Source organism: Esox lucius, chromosome 5, assembly GCF_011004845.1.
Source record: "Esox lucius isolate fEsoLuc1 chromosome 5, fEsoLuc1.pri, whole genome shotgun sequence".
Taxonomy (NCBI): domain Eukaryota; kingdom Metazoa; phylum Chordata; class Actinopteri; order Esociformes; family Esocidae; genus Esox; species Esox lucius.
In genome coordinates, this window is record NC_047573.1 from 12,960,636 (window position 1) to 12,982,439 (window position 21,804).

General features: G+C 41.2%; 1 protein-coding gene across 8 annotated transcripts in view; it reads right to left on the reverse strand.

Moving 5' to 3' along the window:
- pcdh15b (protocadherin-related 15b) overlaps positions 1–21,804 on the reverse strand; it is a 214,139-nt gene that overhangs the window by 55,381 nt on the left and 136,954 nt on the right. For all 8 annotated transcript variants that reach the window (XR_004575762.1, XM_020046964.2, XM_020046963.2 and 5 more), the window contains 3 exons: positions 19,127–19,243; positions 7,584–7,724; positions 6,559–6,671 (listed from right to left, as the gene is read on the reverse strand). Coding sequence is in view for 7 of the 8 variants with exons in the window: in XM_020046964.2 (XP_019902523.2) it covers positions 6,559–6,671; positions 7,584–7,724; positions 19,127–19,243 (371 nt within the window). In the remaining variant the exon portion in view is untranslated. The remainder of the gene's footprint in view (positions 1–6,558; positions 6,672–7,583; positions 7,725–19,126; positions 19,244–21,804) is intronic.

Consider the following 21,804-nt stretch of genomic DNA (forward strand, 5'->3'; position numbering starts at 1 on the left):
AAAAATATTGTCATATTTATTTCTTCAATGATTTTACTTTATTAAAGTTATTAAAGTTTAGATTTTTGTGATTGTTTTGAATGAAAGACCAAGAGGATAAAAAGCAAATCCCTTTTATGTTTTGATCATATTTACCAAGGGAGCCAAAATTAGTGGAGGGCACCGTACTTGTCCCGTTTACATCCCACCTGATTTGTTTAATACCAGATTTATTTACTGCGAATGGAAATGTGCCTGTAATGTTGAAATATCTTCAATCATGTTTTTGACCACATTGGGACCTTGTTGTGGGGTTGACAACAAAAGAGGATGAGTATACAGGTTTGACTGAGATATCGTGGGATAAATGTGACAGGGCCCCTTTCAGATTCATCCACAAAAATCCTGATTTCATTATTCTCAGAGGGCTATATGGCAAATCTGTTTATCCAACTACTCACTATATAAACATTTGTGCACACACACACACAGACACACACACACCCGCTAATGAGACCAGTAATTATCCCAAAATCTCACTGATATGCCATAAATATTTGCAATGCATCCAGGTGCCCAAGAGAGTATTCCGTTGATTCATCTTGCTTCTCAATGTCGTGTGTACAGCAATCATGTCACCCACTTGGGATGTCTGTCGATGGGAGTTTAACCTGTTTGTTTCGGTGTCATCAGGCTGCTTACACTAAATAAAACCACAATGTATTCAGTGTGATCAACACAAATTTGCCCACAGCACTTCAGGTCTGCTCAGTGCCGTGTCGTAGCCAAGGTAACCTTGGATGTAAGTGATATTTTTGGAACAATAGTTTGGTACATTTTACGACAGTGCATTTATATAATTGTTAATATTTTAGAGCGTCTGCGAGTCGTGCGTTTGTTGGAGGATTCAAACAATTTCATAGCTGAGCAGACTTCATAATAAATGTAATAAAAGGACGAGTCATACAGCAAGTCAAAAGGAAAGGCTGTTGAGTACAGAGGACTGACAATTGCAGATTATTAAATAGATGCACTAAAAACACACAACTATGTGTTAACGCGTGTTCCAGATGGCAGTTACATTAAACACGGACCAACTATTGGCTCTGATTGGGCAAAAACACCCAATATATTCTGAATCATCTTCTCTCTCTTCTAAAGCACTGCGCTAACACACAGCAACTGCGCTATCATTTTAGACATCTTAATTCCATACTCTCTACTTTTAATTACATTCATTAACAAGCCACTCGCCCAATAGCTATCTGAGCTGCTTGCATAAGGACATGTTAACAAGCTACATCATGTTATGCTAATACCGGGTTTGTTTGCCTGACCTCAGTGCTGGTAGCAATGTGTGGTGACTGCCAACAGCTGCCTGTTTATACTGCAAGTGTTGTCCTCTAAAGGAGCGAGGCAGTCCCAATCCACTAATAATGAGAGGGAGAGAGAGAGAGAGAGAGCGATGAAGAGAGACCAAAGGAGAAGAGAGAGATTGAAAAAACGAAATCGGCTGGACAAGATACAGGAGAGAGGGATTTGGTGTGGAGGCTGGAACAAGGGGTAAGGGGAGGGGGGAGATAAAGGGGAGGGTGGGGGGAAGGGTGTTGAGTGGGGGGAGAGTGTGGGGGGAGGAGGGTGGAGCAAGTGGAGAGAGGTAATGGGGGAAGGGGATGGAGGAGGGTGGAGCGAGGGGAGAGGGGCGATTAACGGAAGGGGGACGAGGGGGATGAAGAGGGTGGAGAGAGGAAGGTGGAGAGGGTGGAGAGGAAGGTGGAGGGGGTGGAGGAGAGGAAGGTGGAGAGGGTGGAGGAGAGGAAGGTGGAGAGGAAGGTGGAGGAGAGGAAGGTGGAGAGGGTGGAGGAGAGGAAGGTGGAGAGGGTGGAGGAGAGGAAGGTGGAGAGGAAGGTGGAGAGGGTGGAGGAGAGGAAGGTGGAGAGGAAGGTGGAGAGGGTGGAGGAGAGGAAGGTAGACTAAGCCTCAAAACTCTGCCGGTTAATTGGACCAGACAGTTAGAAATGAACACACCCATGACAGATGACATTTACGGTACTGTTCTACAACACACGGCAGTGTGTGACTTCACACAACCCGTGTCTGTATTATAAACATTCCAAATGATAGGTTAGCCTAGTGCCTGGCGGCCGCGAGACCCCCCCCCCCGCTCACACTGAAAACACTCATCTTTAGGGGTGTTATGCTTTAACCCAGATGAACGCTGCAAAACACTGTCAATAAACACCCAAATAAATCCTTCAGAGGGAGTCACTTCAAAGCGTTGTGTGTGCTAAAGGTGTCAGTCTGTGTGTTTTGTGTGTGTGCGTGTGTGTGTGTGTCTGGTGTGCATGCTCCCTGGCAGAAGAGTGCTGTAGCTTTATGCCAAAACATGGTTATTTACTGAAGCAGACCCATTGGAAATGCCACTGTTAATGGTATAGAGGTTTGTTGATGTTGTTACTGTTGGTGGTAAGAGGTTAGAGGAATGCCGCTCCATTCCTGTGGTCATAGGTAGCATTCGCAGTGTGGAGAAAAAGCCGCTATTCGTATTCCTTGAGTGTTGATGCACATAAAAAGCTGTCCTGTTTGAATCCCATTTGAATGTAAATTTGATTTGTAGATTGAAGTATTTAATATGTTTGTAGCGTGTTTGCCCCATGGGTTTCTTAAATCTGGACATTCCCCCACAGAGAGACTAATCCAACAGCTGTGATGAGATCACTTACTCTCTCATCTTCCAGCATGTATGTTGGTTTCTGTCTTTCCATGTTTTATAATGTATGCCAATCAAGCCTAGGGCAGCAGCAGCAGAATTACAGGGGTATGCTTGCCACCACCAGCACCTCCACCACCAGTATCTCCACCACCTGCATCTCCACCACCATCATCGGCACCACCAGCATTTCCAACACCAGCACCTCCACCACCAGCATCTCCACCACCTGCATCTCTACCACCTGCATCTCCACCACCAGCATCTCCAACACCACCTGCACCTCCATCACCAGCACCTCCACCACCACCTGCATCTCCACCTCCAACATCTCCAAAACCACCTGCATATCCACCACAAGCACCTCCATCACCTGCATCTCCTCCACCAGCATCTACACCACCACCTGCATCTCCAACACCACCAGAATCTCCAACACCAGCTTCTCCAACACCAGCATCTCCACCACCTGCATCTCTACCACCAGCATCTCCAACACCACCTGCCTCTCCACCACCAGCATCTCCACCACCTGCATCTCCAACACCAGCTTCTCCAACACCAGCATATCCACCACCTGCACCTCCACCACCAGCATATCTAACACCATCAGCATCTCTAAAACCACCAGCATCTCCACCACCATCAGCATCTCCACTACCATCAGCATATCCAACACCACCAGCATCTCCACCACCTGCATATCCAACACCACCAGCATCTCCAACACCAGCATCTCCAACACCACCTGCATCTGCACCACCTGCATCTTCACCACCTGCATCTCAACTACCAGAATCTGTAGCACCAACAGCTTCTATACACCACCTACATATTTTATCCTTCTCTTGGCTTTAACCTATTACCAATATATACCTCAACATGTCTTTACAGCGTCTATGCAAACTCCCTCCATGACTCGGGAGACATTTTGGTCTTCATGAAATACATGGCTACTGCCAAAGAAATCCTGGTACATCTGTACCACTGTGGCCATGGGAAACTAACAGACCTTGGGGTTCTTAACAATTTTAAATCCACAATAAGCTCTTGAGATGAATCATAAAGCAGAAACACGCATCATCCCTGCTGTTGAAAATCAAAAAATAAATTGTGCGCATAAGTGGACGATAAAACCCTTGTCAAGCCCCAAACGACACAAAACAACGCCAAAAGACATCAAAATATATGTGTGATCCTGTTCACAAAGGTTTGTCCAACCCATTCATCCTTCCTTCCCTGCCTGCCCGGGACACACATGCAGCCAGTCAGGCAGCTCTGTCTCCACCTTGCTCCCTGCTCTTAACCAAACAGGGTCATAGACAAGATTTAGCCCTGCTTCACCATCGAACGGTGACTAATGTTATGATTATCGTTGCGCATCTGGCATTTAGTTACACTCCCTGCATTTTCTGCCAACCTGTCTCAGCAACCTCTCTGCTAGGAATAGACAATGGCAACTGCTGATAACATGACAACTTCTTAGTATGTAAAGTGTCTCACAATTTTCTACAATTATACCGTTAAGATGCTTTAATAATCTAACTCTACTGATAATCTAATAATCATGACTCACAGGTATCTGGGCCTACAGGGTTGCAACTACAGCTGTTTTTACATTCCTTTATTCCTCTGGTGTTCAGCAGGCACATTCCTACACAAATATACACATATACCTGCATGTAATCAAACCTCTGACATGTTGTTTCTACGCAACAGCCTTGTGTGTGTACTGTGTACTAACAAATAAACATTTGAACGCAGGGTTTTTCCACATTCAATTGATTGCAGTGCACAAAGGCGCTTTCTTCAAAGCCACGGCGTAATAGTTCACACTGCCAAGCTCCGTTCATAACATCTTGTATTGGACGATAAGTTCCCCTCATGATTATTCATGTCATAGTCTTGCACAGGAGGAGATGAAAAAGGAGAATTCGCACATGCACAGACGTAAGCAGAAAACGACAGTGATGGCTGTGATCGTCAAAACGACCAACTCCAAAGTGGCAAGGCGGTTACGCCGGTGGGTGATTTAGTGAAACTCACTGCTGCTTCATTAAGTGTTTTTATGAGATAAGCCGCGGTAAAAGGAAAATGCACAGGCGGCAGGTTAAGGTGGCCAACTTCACAGTTAGTTCACTGGTTCCACTTCCTTGACGGAGCTGCTGCCAGCCAACCTAATATCACCTCGCACTAAATACAAAATATTCTGTAATGTAAAGCACTTCGTCAGCTCTATCCAAATTCATGATCATTAACGTTCAGATTCACCCCATTCCTACTTAAAATCTCTACACATCTCAAATCTTACTGTCTATAAGTTCAAAGACTGAGCTTCAGATATCAGACAAAGGCTTTTTATCATCCAATTAGGTGATCTAATAATCTTCCGACCCAGTACAAGGATTTCAGGGTCTTACAGCGTGATGTCATATAACATTAGTTTACATCATTAACGCAATCCAACATGAACAGCTGATAAAATGCTGAATATTGGATATTATTAGCGCGCACACTGCTGTGGAGATGAAGGGAAAAGAACAGGGTAAAATTGTGTGAATCAACAGTAAATTATTGATGTGCAGTGATTGGCATCGCACAGAGACCTGAGTCTGCTGGCACTGGTTAAATTAGTTACTGGTGCCCAAGAAAAAGCGAGAGAGAAAGAGATAGTGAGGGGGGCAGTATTCTGTGGACTGTAGCTCATATGGGAGCAGAAGAACGGATGGAGAGAAACATACTAAGACAGCAGATTACGGAGACCCTGGCTGTGGAAACACCTGGCTAATATCTCCACAGGCCCTAATTAACAATGGATCCAGGCAACACTGTCTGTTTCCAAAAGCTATTGTTATTCCCACACCTGCTAGAGACGCATTGTCACCAGCAGCCTTTCACTGCAGTGTAGAACTTGGCATTAATACAAAAACCTGCATCCTTTGTTTGTTTTTGTTTTTTTTGTGGATACACTTTTTGTTTTTTTATTGTCCATTAGATTATGACACAGACGTACATGATTTGTGCATTGAAAATAAAACCTTTTAAGATATTTTAAATGGACTTAAGGGTATCCAATAATGATGTGGTGGGGGTGAAAAATCTTTGTTTTTCTCAAGAGACTTTTGGATGACATCGCTAACTTGCTTGCTTTTCATTATGAAAATCAATAATAGCAATTCAGTAAGCCTGCTTACCAGGATGCCTATCCATCAAGAGTCAATTACAGAAGGGCTAAATAAATTAGCCTCTTATGTCACATACATGTATGTACAATAGTTAATTTAATAAAGAGCTATAATGTATGCAGATTAAGTGCACTTTTTAGCCTGTGAGGCAACAACACTGTGCAGAAGTAAAGTACAATCTACACACACATAGCTATGAGGTATGACACCTATTCATACAAACACTGGCAATAAAAGCATCCCTGACGGTTTACACATATCGCCTTAAACTCTCTATAAATATATCCACACTTAATCGTTTTCTTAAAAACCTTGAGATTTCCACAGATACATTAAGCATTTATCCGTGTTCAAAACCTCTGCTCCATGTATGACCTCATAAAAGCACAGTCCTGAAGTACATTGTGTGACATTTCAATGCCTGACATGCCCTGATATTTGAACACCATGAATATTAGTGTTTCATGGCTAAGCAAATCTCAAAGAAAAGCTCCCAGAAAAATACCCAAAGGTGGGGCATTTCAGACCACATACTGTCAAATAATATGCATAATATTAAGTACCCTGTCTCAGATCGGTTGATTCTTTCTTGACCAAAGGTATGGTGCATCAAACCAATTTCACACAAAACTGTCTAATAGTGGACATGCTTAGAAGCAAGGCAGTCCAGTCCATGAACTGTACCTGTATTCATCCTGGGTGAAGACTGGTATGATGGAAGGTTGCAGGACAGTGACAACCACCAGAGTCTTGTTGATTTTGACCGGCTCCCCGTCATCATAGGCTACAATGATCAGCTGCAGAGGGAAAATAAAATCCGTTTGATAAATGGAACAGGGAAAGTGGAACATGGGGTGTCACTCAATTCTTCCACTCAATAATGTTCCCGTTAAGGACACCCCTTAGGTCTTTCATGTTTGAAAAGACACATCTTCTGGAAAATTTCTACCCAGCTGATGACTTGAGTCACTTTCAACTCATAGAAAAAAAAAAACGTTTGAAAGGAGTTCTGTGAGGAGCAATAGGCATCTACAAAGAAGCCTACCAGAAGTTTTTTGCCGGTAAGAGTTATTTGTCAGGCAGAGTGCTTGTCTTAACACCCTAGGAACTTTTTTGGGTTGAAGAAAGAGTTCTGTGATTATTCTTTGGAAGGCAAGAAGGGTTTTACACGGACCCATAAACAGAAACTCTCAAAAGTATTCACTCCCTTGGACTTTCCACATTTGATTATATACTGAAATAGTAGTCAGATCAACCTCTTGACAGTATACTGTAGTAGTAGTCAGATCATCCTCTTGACAGTATACTGTAGTAGTAGTCAGATCAACCTTATTACAGTATATTGTAGTAGTAGTGAGATCAACCTCTTGACAGTATACTGTAGTAGTAGTCAGATCAACCTTATTACAGTATATTGTAGTAGTAGTGAGATCAACCTCTTGACAGTATACTGTAGTAGTAGTCAGATCAACCTTATGACAGTATACTGTAGTAGTAGTCAGATCAACCTCTTGACAGTATACTGTAGTAGAAGTAATATCAACTTCTTGACAGTATACTGTAGTTGTAGTCATATCAACCTCATGACAGTGTACTGTAGTAGAAGTAATATCAACCTCTTGACAGTATACTGTAGTAGTGGTCAGATCAACCTCTTGACAGTATTCTGTAGTAGTGGTCAGAAAATTCATAGGCGTGTATGAACTTACACTGAACACTAGATTTGGCTCTTCATTGAGGTTGACGCGAGTAATGACACTTCCTGTCACCTGATCCACGTCAAAGATGCGGGTGCTGTAAGGGTCCTCTTCCAGTTCCAGTCTGTAACGCACGTGGCTGGCAGGAGTGCCCTGTGAAGGAAGACACACACACCTTCTGTTAACTTAATAAAAGTCCCCCTTGTCATTACCCGGGATCTTGGATCGTGGTGGAATGAAGAATGCATACGTTGACAATCAGAGGCTTTGTGGTTAATGCATTTGACCGACAGTACATTTTCTCGCCACTTCAGACATCATTTAATTTTCTGACGTTTCCCCAGAAGGCTCAGAGACTAATTGTGTTTTTCTCATTTTCCCGAACATGTGTTGCCTTATCAGGCAGGAAGGCATACAAAGAGGCAGAAGCTGGTAACTCGCAGGGTATCTGGATCATTTGGGAAGGTGAAGTGTGGAAGCAGCAGTGAAGTCTTAAACAAATCCGTCTTCCAACAGCATAAATGTCAGAGCAAATGGCCCCAGATTCAGGGGGGCTTACTGTGAAATCTGCCCAATCAATGATTCACTGATATATTATTGAAGCACTGGGAGAAAATACATAAATTCCCGAGATGAGGATCAAGCTTATGACCATACAGCTTAATCCTCCTGGGTTCCAATGGCACAGTATTCCCTACTTAGTGCCTTCATTTAGTTGTCTGGCCATTACTGTGTCAGCTGAGACATCACCAGCCTGGAATCAAGCACGGTGAAATCTGACACATCCTCCGACGTGACTCAAACACAACCTGAAACCATGCTTTTTCCCATCTCATTTTACATCACCTTATTTATTGCATTTCACCATGTAACATTCTGGGACAGTTTCACAGAATTTCCTCCATATGGTTATATTAATGATAATATTTTCCCTGCACTAATACCGCAGTTGGACACAGAGCCAAAGCTCACCGCTATTTCAGAAAACTCTCTATCCATCACTCACATGACAACCTCATTTGGCTTTGCAGGTCCCCGAGCCACCTCGGGGGATAGCAAGAGCACAATGAGACCAATAAATCCCTGCTGATGACGCCTCCCCGTCCGGGGCGATGCTGGCCAGTTTGAATCACCCACGGGACTTCACAGGCACCTGTCAGCTAGCGGCAGAGCCAGAGCTTGAACCAGGACCACGGTGGTCAGCTTGGTTCCATGACGGAGAGCCTTAGACCACTTGTGATAGTACCGCTGAACCGTCCCCAACCGTCGCTAATTTACAAATGCTGATGCATGTACCCAGGCGACATTGACGAAAACCTTCTTGTACCTTTTGCACCATGACACCCTTAATTGACAAGTCATCAATGTAAACTTCTCCCATACTTTAAACCACTTGGGTCGTACACAACTTTCAACAGGTGTAGCCTCCGCCACAGTTCACATATTTTGTGGTAATTAATCATTATTTTTTAAAATATTTACATAAATGCGGCCAATTACTTATTTCGCCCCAAGCACAAACTGTATTTAAGGATCACATCTAAAAAGAAAACATGCTTTCAGTATAATGTAAAGTAGGCCTATCTGTGTAAGGTATTGAAGGCTGTTTGGACATCCATTGCTTATTTGGTAAATAAGCAATGGATATTTTTGGATAGGCATTAAATATCACAAAATATATTTTTTCTCTTTTTGATTTGAATCCAAAAGTGGAAGTAGGCTTCATAGGGATGCTTACACTAGAGGTTCTGTTGCTCATCAGGTAATTAAAATGTTTGGTAAATTACATTTCTATTGTTCACTGCGTTTGTTTTTCTTAATGGGTGTCTTTCATATCTGTGTTTTTATTATTGCTGTAGTACAGAGCTGAACTGTAAAACGGACCTCAGTCTCAGCTTCATTTCTCCGTATAAACAAACGGAAAATAAAAATCAAAAATACAAATGGGGACAGAAGAGGGGTGAAAATAAAGTAAACAAATAATTTAAGAAAAACTGAGTATGTGAAAGGAGACTAAAATAATCCTGAGATGTTGAGAACGACAAAGAACCCGGCCCACCCAGAGGCTTAGCTGGCAGCAAAGACCAGACACATTTCCAGATTGACGTTTCAGCCCTTTAACAAACAGAAGATTAGTCCTCCCAGTCAATAGCCAGTCATGAACAGACTTGCAGTGCTTTCCCTTATGTTAATAGAGAAAAAGCTACACTACCGATTTTCCTTCAGCTTTCTCAGCTACCACAGGGAGAGTAACCCTAGTTGGAGAACCATGCTGGGGTGAATATGGCATGGGGTAAGGAATTAAGGTGGGGTAGAACGGGAAGAAAGTAGAAGTGGAGAGCTCTGAGAGGAATCTCTGACTGATCCACCATCTACTGGAGAGGGGGTGAGGCACATGATTCAAATCGAAGCGTGACAGGTTCCTACAGGATCATGCCCATTCTGGTAAAAAGATACCCTTTTCAGACTGTGGTGGCTCAGAAGGGCTTTGATTCCAGCAAAGTTGTTTATCTTTGTCACACTCCTGATTTTAAATGTAGACACAAAATGTGGAGATTTGGTGCGGCACTGAACCAACATTTCTTTAGTCAGAAATGCCATGTCTAAAGCAGCACAATGTCCATCACCACACAACCAGAAATGTCATGTCTGAAGCAGCACAATGTCCATCACCACACAACCAGAAATGTCATGTCTGAAGCACGACTAATGTCCATCCCTACACAACCAGAAATGCCATGTCTGAAGCAGGACTAATGTCCATCCCTACACAACCAGAAATGCCATGTCTGAAGCAGGACTAATGTCCATCCCTTCACAACCAGAAATGCCATGTCTGAAGCAGGACTAATGTCCATCCTTACACAACCAGAAATGCCATGTTTGAAGCAGGACTCATTTCCATCACAACACGAACAGAAATGTCAATAAAAATAACTTGAGCTACATTAGTGCAGCCTACCTGCCTGCTGCCAGGGCACTAAGCACACTTCCTTAAAAAGTACTAGGTTGATCTATTCAATGACTTAACAACACACTATTTGGTAGATATAAATGCATCCTGCTACCCTACCATTACCCAAGAAAACAAATCCATCTCGTAGCAGATCAATCTGGAACGTTTATGGTTGTCGGGGAGACAATAATGAATATTCTGTGCTGGAGCAGAATACTCCTGTCTGAAAGGTTACAAACGCTTCACTTTTTTAATTGTCTTAAAAGGTTATCAGTTGTTGTTATCGACATGTTACCGTAGCAGCATTCCTTGCCTGAAAAAGGGTTTTATCGAAGAACTTTCAATAATGAACTTGGAACTTTGGTAGAGAAACAAAATTATAATTAGTAGTATGTGGGCCACATCTTAGAAGCCTACCATTTGGGTAGGTGTTTACAATGATTCAGTCATTTTAACCATTAGCTTCACCACAGTTTGAGTGCTTTTACAGTGTATTCAAAGCTGTAAGTCTTGTTTTCGTTAAATCAAACTTATCTTAAAATCATATTGTTTCCATACTTGATCACTCCAACTCCAGTTTACCTCACCTGAAAATGTAAATTAGCTGGTTTATTTGCTGAAACAGGTTTTAAAGGCATTATAGTAAAAAACTAAAGGGTGGATCTGCAAAAAGGGCTACTGTGTAACTTCCAATGTGGTTTCAGTGAACCTACAAGGGCTTGGCACTGTATTCTAAAGCTGTGTCTGTATGTTTCCCTGTCACTTACAATCTCTATCCTTTACTATTACTACAACTGTGAATTTACTATGTAAGAGGGCAAAAGAGTTTGACTTTATGATACAGTGCCATGTACTTGTAGGTACAAAAAAACTACTCAGTATGTTTGCTTTAGAACACAGTACTAAGCCCTCACAGGTACGTTGGAACTGCATGGAAACCAGAGGGACAGATTTGCTTCAGAAAACCACTCTCACTGTGGAGGAACTACACTTGAAATACAACCCTGTTCCCCAAAAAGTTTCGTACAATTTCAGATCCTGGCTGGGGTCCTCTAGGCATCTCTATGTGCCTGGGGGTCACAGTCAGGGCCTGACCGCAGAGGTGCCTCTAGGCATTTTTGGGCAGCCATTCTGATAGGCCCTAATTAGAGGCAGCTGTCCCGCTCAAATTGGGGACCGTATTTAAGTTACCCCTAGCCTGGTTTGCCTTCTGGTTTGTTGGTCATTGTTTGATGATTGCTTCAGTTCATGTGTGTTACTCGTCTTTAATGTTTTGTTCTTGGTCCAAAGTGAGTTATGGGAATAATAAAGGAATGTTTGATGAATGCTCTGCTCCTCGCGTTCTGCCTCTACAACACCGTGACACCTTTAATCCTATATTCAATAAAACAAATTGACAACATATCAAAGACAACATATCAAATGTTGAAACTGAGACATTTTGTTTCGCAAAAAATATATTCCCACTTTGAATTTGTTGCCAGCAACATGTTTCAAAAAGGTCTTTGTACTCTTTTCAATTGAATATAGGGATACATTATTTGCACATTATTGCATTCTGTTATTAATTGCATTCCACACAGCATCCCGATTGTTTTGGAAACGGGGTTAGAGCCAAATTCAATGCGTATTAAGAGAAAAATAATCAGAAGTTACCTTCTTGTTTAAGGCGCTACAAACTATTAATGAATAGTTAGTTGTAACCTGGTTGTTGCTCTCTTAGTTTGTTTCCTGAAACTTTCCTGGTAGCCAACATCTTATTTAAGCACTGTGAACTAAAGTGCTACCGGGTGGGATATAATGCCAGTATAATGAATGCTGATTGTGAAGCTTGTTTATAGGATTGTGTTAATTGCGTATCACATTTAAAACATTATTAGACAAGATGGGGAATGAGAGGCGTAATTGAACTTTTGATAGCAGAAGCCCAACAGAGTGTGATTAAATTACCCTCCCCTCATTAACAACTGCGCTTCTCTACTATTACACCAAACATGTCTCCCTAAGTGAATATTGAACAGCGGAAAGAAAAAAATTAACAGGTATGTGATTCAAAGATTCATATCTGAGTGGAGTTTAAAAAAGTAATATTTCTTTGAAGGCCAACTTGAACATATCATATATAGCCTCTTACTGACCACTGTCTTGTATGCTAAGGACAGTGGAGGGCACAATGACAGTGACATCTACCATGTCCACCAGCATTCTCACAACCCCCATTACCATAGCATACCTGCATGAGAACATGGAAGAGAGAGAGAGAGAAAAAAAAAGGTGGAAAGATATTTTGAGAGGAAGTGAGTGAGAGAGGATGAAAAGAGAAAGCGATGGAGCTGGAAAGGAAGTGGGCGTAGACTGAAAGAGAAAAAAAAAATGAAAGTGAGATTACCTGAGGGGAGGGAGGTCTCCTCGTCTGAATGTATGATCAGTGAGTCCTGTGTGTGGGCGCGCGCGCGCGCGTGTGTGTGTGTGTGAGTAACTCTGGCAGGAGTGGCTGGCCTGCTTTGAGGCTCCAGTCAGGCAAGTTGCCAGGAAGGCTCTTTGGCATCTCCATCTCCCTCCCCGTCCCTCCCAGTGATTCATCTCATAGCTCAGCTTGAGAACTTGCCTCTCCTGTCATCTCGGAAATGCTTTACATACATCTGAGGGAGGGGAGGGATGTAGCGTAGGGTGCTGTTGGCCCCAGTCCAACCGGGGCCTCCCAGGCATGCAGAGTGATATCGTAGGGGCTCAGCTCCACCTGCCAAGTCTGCTGGCCGAGGTGTCTCCAGGGGGCCTCCTCTGGTGCCATCTAGTCTATCTTCTATCTGCTCCCTTTTACCTCCATGCCCTGTATTCTCCTCCTCTCCCGTTTGTCCTCCTCTCACATATATCTACCAACTGTTGTAAACTGTTGTAATTCAAAAAAATCGTATAAACTGGACGTTCATCTAAAACCCACAATTTGCCAAGTGGTGCTGAATGTCACAGCTGCATTTCCGGTTTAATTTTGGCAGGCATTTTTTGTAGGCAGCAAAGTCCAGGTGGAAAGGATTGGAGCACAGTTACCACGACTGTAGACATCTGTATTAGTTCCTTTTGATGTGCTGAAATAAGGGTCCTGCTTCTGCTTTGGCCTCAATAAGAAGAGTAGTGGACGACTAGCCAAAGGTAAATTTGCATGAATTGTTCTTTAGATGACTAAAATAAACACAGTTCAATGTTAAAATCAGCACCACTCCAATAGTCTTCATCACTCACCCCACTTTGGGGCGCTGAAATTTACATTTGGGTCTCAATATCAGGTGCTCCACAAATGCCGACAGCAAGTTAGAATTAACTTCTAATAAAATAATCAGAAGTCACTGTTATCATGGTGACCGCCACAAACAATGCAGTAGAACTTTGAGAAACACAACTTGAATGGTTGAAATAAAGCCCTTGGGACCTAATGAACCAGACATATGTTTAAAACAAGCTGAACTGGTATGAAAGAAAAAGCATGGATGTGTGGTTGCGCAATTCCAAATAATATGACTTCCCTACACTCTAATCTGTCATGTGCCAGAAGATAGTGACCCACTGTGGATGAAAACAGGTACAAGCTAAAAATGGTAGCTTTCAAAAACACAACCTGGAAGTTTATATGAATCTGCACATCATATCAAAGAGGACAGTGCAAAACCAAATGATCAGAGGACCCAGGAATGTTTATGGGTGGTATTATCTCAGTCGGAACATATCATACTGATCACACTCAAACCTTCCAGATGTCCTTTCAGGTACTTTTAATGGGCATTAGAATATTCCTTTGGATGTTCATATGTACAGTTGTGCTCAAAAGTTTGCATACCCCTGGAGAATTGGTAATATTTGTACCATTTGTAAAGAAAACACGAGTGAGCAGGCAAAACACATCTTTAATTTCCTATGGGATTCACATTCAACAGTAGGTTATAACAGAATGGCACAATAATAAAACAAAAAATGGCAACAGAGAAAAAAAATTAACTGACCCCTGTTCAAAGGTTTGCATACCCTTAGTTCTTAATACTGTGTATTGCCCCCTTTAGCATCAATGACAGTGTGCAGTCTTTTGTAATAGTTGTCTATGATGCTTTGAATTCTTGCAGGTGGTATAGCTGCCCATTCATCTTGGCAAAATGCCTCCAGGTCATGCAAAGTCTTTGGTCGTCTTGCATGAACCGCACATTTGAGATCTCCCCAGAGTGGCTCGATGATATTAAGGTCAGGAGACTGTGATGGCCACTCCAGAACCTTCACCTTTTTCTGCTGTAACCACTGCAGGGTCACCTTGGCCTTGTGCTTAGGGTGTCAAGCTAGAAAGTCCAAGATGGTCCCATGCGCAGCTTTCGTGCAGAAGAATAAAAATTGTCTGCCAGTACTTTCTGATTACATGCTGCATTCATCTTGTCACCAATTTTCACAAGATTCCCCATGCCTTTAGAGCTCACACACCCCAAAACATCAGTGAGCCAACACCATGCTTCACAGTGTGGATGGTATTCTGTTCACTATAGGCCTTGTTAACCATTCTCCAAACATAGCGCTTATGGTTGTGACCATAAAGCTGTATTTTGGTCTCGTCACTCCAAATTATAGTGTGCCAGAAGCTGTGAGGCGTGTCAAGGTGTTGTCGGGCATATTGTAACTGGCCTTTTCTGTGGCATTGGTGCAGTAAAGGCTTCTTTCTGGCAACTCGACCATGCAGCTCATTTTTGTTTAAGTATTGTCGTTTTGTGCTCCTTGAAACAACCACACCATCTTTATCCAGAGCAGCCTGTATTTCTCCTGAGGTTACCTGTGGGGGATCCTTTGTATCCCAAACAATTCTTCTGGCAGTTTTGGGTGAAATCTTTCTTGATCTACCTGACCTTGGCTTGGTATCAAGAAATCCCTGAATTTTCCACTTCTTAAAAAGTGATTGACCATTACTGACTGGCAAGGCTTTGGATATCTTTGGATTTGGATATATCCTATTCCATCTTTATAAAGTTCTATTACCTTGTTACGCAGGTCTTTTGGCGGTTCTTCTCTGCTCCACATGGGTCAGTATCTAGCCTGCTCAGCGCATCCATGTGAGAGCTAACAAACTCATTGACTATTTATACACAGACACTCATTCCAATTTAAAAAGCCACAGGTGTGGGAAATTCACCTTTAATTGCCAAACATTCAAGGGTATGTAAACTTTTGATCAGGGCCATTTGGGTGATTTCTGTTATCATTATGATTTAAAAAGGAGCCAAATAACTATGTGATAATGAATGGCTTCATATGATCACTATCCTTAAATAAAAGACTGTTTTTCTTGCAAGATCAGTCATATTTTCAAAATCAATGCCAACATTTCCCAGTTTCTGCCAGGGTATGCAAACTTGTGAGCACAACTGTATCTATAATACTCAATACTTCTATCATACTGTTCATACTCCCCATCCTACTCTTTCAAATATGTATGCTAGTTTAGATTAATGTAAATTACAGCCATACTTGCCATATCTATAATATATAATACTACTACCAATATTGCTGCTAGTTTACAGTACTCTTTTTAAATTGCATTGTACAGTGTATGTACAGTGTAATGTATATTATTTATTTATTCACTTGCTATATTTTTGCTGTGTCTAAATTCTTCTTCTTAAATTCTCACAATGTAATTGTAGTGTGCTATGCCACAGGTCATAAGCTTATTACACTTATATGTATCTGTAATATTCAATAATTCTAGTTTGCACTGTTATGTATATTACTGCCATACTTGTCATATCGAAATGTTTAATAACACTACCCAGATTGCTGCTAGTTTACAGAACTATTTTTTTAAGCTGCAGCTAGTGTATGGTGTTATGTATATTTTTGCTTTATTTTATTAGATTTTTTATTAGAAAACACTGCCGATTTTGCAGGTTTTCCACTTTCAAAGCATGTAGAAGCCTGTAATTTTTATCATAGGTAGTCTTCAACTGTAAATGACAGACTCTAAAACAAAAATCCAGAAAATCACATGATTTTTAAGTAATTAATTTAAAAGCAGAACTTAATATTTGTAATAATAAACCCAAAGATTTTCTATTGGGTTCAGGTCTATTGGGTTTTGTCTCATCAGACCTCATGACCTAATGGTTTTCTTTGAGACTGTGGTCCCAGCTCTCTTCAGGTCATTGACCAGGTCCTGCCGGTCTGGGCTGATTCCTCACGTTCCTCGTGATCACTGATGCCCCACGAGGTGAGATCTTTCATGGAGCCCCAGACCGAGGGAGATTGACCGTCATCTTGAACTTCTTCCATTTTCTAATAATTGCGCCAACAGTTGTTGCCTTCTCACCAAACTGCTTGCCTATTGTCCTGTAGCCCATCCCAACATTGTGCAGGTCTACAATTTTATCCCTGAGGTTCTTACACAGCTCTCTGGTCTTGGCCATTGTGGAGAGGTTGGAGTCTGTTTGATTGAGTGTGTAGACAGGTGTCTTTTATACAGGTAACAAGTTCAAACTGGTGCAGTTAATACAGGTAATGTGTGGAGAACAGGAGGGCTTCTTAAAGAAAAACTAACAAGTCTGTAAGAGACAGAATTCTTACTTGTTGGTAGGTGATGAAATACTTATGTCATGCAATAAAATGGTAATTATACGATGTGGTTTTCTGGATTTTTGTTTTAGATTCCGTCTCTCACAGTTGAAGTGTATCTATGATTAAATTACAGACCTCTACATGCTTTGTAAGTAGGAAAACCTGCAACATCGGCAGTGTATCAAATACTTGTTCTCCCCACTGTATATTATTCTTCACTCACTACAAAACTATTGGGTCCATGTCACAAGAATATCATTGTGCAGGATGACACTGTGTTGTTCAGTTCATTTGACAAAAAAAACCTTGAAACTGAACTGAAACTGAATTTAAATGGCAGTCATATGTCAAGCTACCACCTAGTATGACCACTGGTTTTTAGCTACATTTCTTACTACATTTGGCAATCAGTGGATAAGGTAAGTAATTAGCTACTACTAACATTTGTCATCACAATCAAGCACTTTGAATTTAGGTTAGCTAAAAAAAATTATTGTGCTTTTGGTAAAACAAAGTTTGTCTAATTTGCTTATTGACACCAAACCATAAGGAAGCTGTTTACAAAAATATGTCACATGACCCTTTTTTCAACTAGGGAGTTTTAGACTGCAGAGTGAGTGAGACAGAGAAATGGAGTGAGTGAGAGAAAGAGGGAAAGAGAGAGAGAGAGAGAGAAGCCCAAATCCACATAATGTATGGAATAATTTGGGAATTTGTGGATTGTATGTGAACTTTCCCTTTAAGAATACATTTACCTGAGAGAAAGAAGATTTTATGTTAATCTCTAGATAGTAGATAATCTATGGCATAATCTATAGTGTTGTGAAATGCCTTACATCAATCCCACTGAATATTCACTGACGGTTATCATTCATGAATACATTCTTGCTCTGTTTTATTTACCCTGCAAGACCTTTAGGAATTAACCTCTTAGTGATTTGTGATAAGTGATTTGTAAAAGTCAAGCATTTATAAACATTTCATGTAATAATAATGTTGTGTATTTAGGAGCTCCTGTATATTTAGGATGCAGAGGCACTGTTGATTCTCCACGCCCTGGGACATCAGGCCACAGGGCAATGAAATCACAAAAACAGTAAGCCTTTAGAATATGCTCCTGTGAGATGGACAAATCAGATTATATCTGCCTGCAGGTGCACCAATAGCTATAGGATATAGGACAACATACCAACCGCTCATGAATAACCAACAAGCTATAATATATTTTAGGCAAGGTATGTGGGTAACAACCCACCAGCACCAAATAATTAAAATGAAAGCCACAAATGAGCCAATGACTGGGGTGATGCAATCTGAGGCACACTTCTTTTTTTACTCAAAACAACTACTACCTGCAGAAAAGTTACAAATAAGTAGCTATTGAGCCATTGATGGTGTTTTCCAAACTTCAGAAATTAGCAGAGGGGAGAAAGTATCATTCGGGTCCATGCTCATTTTCCCAGTGACATTTTGTGAAGGAAAAAAGCAAATTCACATGCAGGCGTTCTGATAATTAGGCCAGGTACAAAATGGATGCATTTGAAGCTGCATTTCATGATCTTCTATAATGGTAGCCTAATAATGGTAGCCTAAGCTAATTATTCTTGTTTCCTTGTGAAGTTTTAAGCATTTTGAATGAAGAGCCATTTGGGCTCAGAATGAGCAGTCTGTTTGAACAGAGTTACATAGGTCTGCTCATAAGTCAAAATGCCCATCACTATAACACAGCAATAATAGCATAACAGCATGATAAAACACATCACAACAACTCTTACAAACATGTCTAAAATAAACCATTGAGCATTTCAACATTGAGAACCATGCTCGTTAATTTGAAAATACATAACAACCACAAGCGAACCAGACACATTTTTTCTTCTCTCCTAAATCGCCTGCTCAGGGTGAAAGCCGAGCCAATCACGCCACCACACCAGCAATTACAACTCGACCAGAAGCCATGTTTTAAAGTGACAATCACACCCAGCACGGAGCAGAGCAGGCTGTCACATTGTTATCTACTCACAGGGGGGTCTAGGTCCTCTGCGTGTACAGCTGTGACAACGGTCCCCTTGACTGCATTGGGAGCCACCATGCCTCTGTACACTGCCTGGCTGAAAACTGGAGGGTAGTCATTCATATCCTGGAGAAGAGAGAAACAGATTAGAGTTATTCCTTATACGTGAGTGTAATGCTACAGGAACTCCTACTTCCACTATGTTAGTACAATTACATCTAGTTGAAAAACAAGTACGCAGTATTTCCTACATACATAATTAATGTAAATCATTTTACAAAATACATTTGACTGTAGTTCAGGCCAGTGAAACAACAATTACAAAATACTCAAAATTAGTTTAAATGGTAGAACTAAAATATAGACAGTTCAAATGCTACTACTACTACTACTGTAATGGTCCCATAATAAAATACCACTACCAGTACTACCATATTAAAGTATTACTGCTACTACTACAACTATTACCACTAATATACAACCCTGTTACCAAGAAAGTTGGTTTGCTGCGTAAAATGCAAATGAAAACAGAATGCAGTGATGTGCATATCATTTATCCCATACATTTATTTAATTGAAAATACTACAAAAACAACATATCAAATGTTGAAACTGCGAAAGTGTATTGTTTTTGGAAAAATACATGCCCATTTGGAATTTGATGCCAGCAAAAAGTTGGGACATTCCTCTTCTTTTGACAATACTCTGTAAGCATCAACTGCGCATAGTTTTTGTTACAAATTGCGCCAAATGTTTTCAATGGGTGACAGGTCTGAACTGCAGGCAGGCCAGTTTAGCACCCTGACTTTTTTACTACGGAGCCATGCTGTTGTAGTACGTGCAATATATGGTTTGGCATTGTCTTGCTGAAATAAGCCTTCCCTGAAAAATACATTGTTTGGATGGCAGCATACGTTGCTCCAAAACCTATATACTGTATATTGTTTAGCATTAATGGTGCCTTCACAGATGTGCAAGTCAACCATGCCATGTGCACTAACGCACCCCCATGCTGGCATTTGAACTGCGCGCTGATAACAAACAGGATGGTCCCTCTCCTCTTTAGTCCGGAGGGCACGGCGTCCATTATTCCCAAAAATAATTTAAAAGTTTGATTCTTCAGACCACAGGACAGTTTTCCACTTTCCAGATAATCGGTCAATCTTAAATGAGCTTGGGCCCAGAGAAGGCAGCAGCGGTCCTGGATCTTGTTTATACATGGTTTATTCTTTAAATGGTGGAGTTTAAACACTAGAACTGCCAGGCCTTTCAGACCCCCAAGAATGTGTTTGCATTGAAGGTCTTATCATACAAAAAAAAAAGATTAAGCAAAGAAATCAAATAACTATTATTTCTAAGAACACAGACTATAGTATTTTCATTTGTTTATTAGGCCTTAAAAATGTACATAATGGAAATCACACAGCCAATCTATAGGTGACATTAACTGTCTATAGGTGACATGAACTCTCTGTAGGTAAAATGAACTGTCTGTAGGTGACATGAACTGTCTACAGGTGACATGAACTGTCTACAGGTGACATGAACTGTCTGTAGGTGAAATGAACTGTATACAGGTGACATAAATGAGTCAATTTCTCCACTTTTTACAGACCCCTTCCTCCTGGAATGATCTTTTAATATCCAATCATGTTACTGACCTCTTGCCAATTGATCTAATTAGTTGCATGAAATTCCAACAGGTTTAGTTTTCTAGCATTACATAACTATTACAGTCTTTTGTTGCCTCTCTCCCAACTTTCTTAAAACGTGTTGCTGGCATGCCATTCAAAGTGGGCATATATTTTTCCAGAAACAAAATGTCAACAAAATGTCAATATTTGACATGTTGTCTTTGCACCATTTTCTATTGAATATAGGGTTTAAATGAGTTGCACATCATTGCATTCTGTTATTATTTGACAACTTTTTTGGAAAAGGGGTTGTAATCAAAAATATATGCGGACCACCATGGCACCCATTTATTCTTAATTCATTGTCATTCATTCCCCATTAACTGCTATGCTTTACCCACTGACTTTCATTAATTCCCTTTAAACTCCCCATTCATAACCCTTTGACTGCTCTTCATTCCCCAAACACTTCCATTTATCCCCCATTGAACCCCATTCATTTTCCATAGAAACCAATTTATTCCTTATTGACCAATTTAATTCCCCATTGACCTCCATTCATTTTCCAGAGACTCCCATTGAATCACACTTGTCCTCCATTCATTCCCCATTGACCTCCATTCCTTCCCCATTGACTTCCATGCGTTTACCATAGACTCCCATTGAATTACCATTGACTCCCATTCATTCTCCACTGCCCCCCATTCATGTTCCAAAAACTCACATTCATCTGGTCTGTGCATCGCTCTAGTTGAAGATAACTTTTTTGTGTTTTAGGGAAAAAAATTAGAGCGGAAAATCCAAGATGGCAGACTTTATGGGCTCTTGAGGCAAATTTGTTCCTTAGGTAAAGAGGGACCTGTGGACCGAATTCCGACTGGTTGCATTTACAGCTGTCAGCCTGGTCCAGTGTTGCCCCCATTAGCACCATGGCAGAGCACTAAACCCAAAATGGCATATACCCAATAGCAGATCATGAAGGGCATTAAGAATGACAGAGCGGGGCTCTGGGCAGAGAAAGATGATGGCACCCAGTGTATGAACCACTAAGGC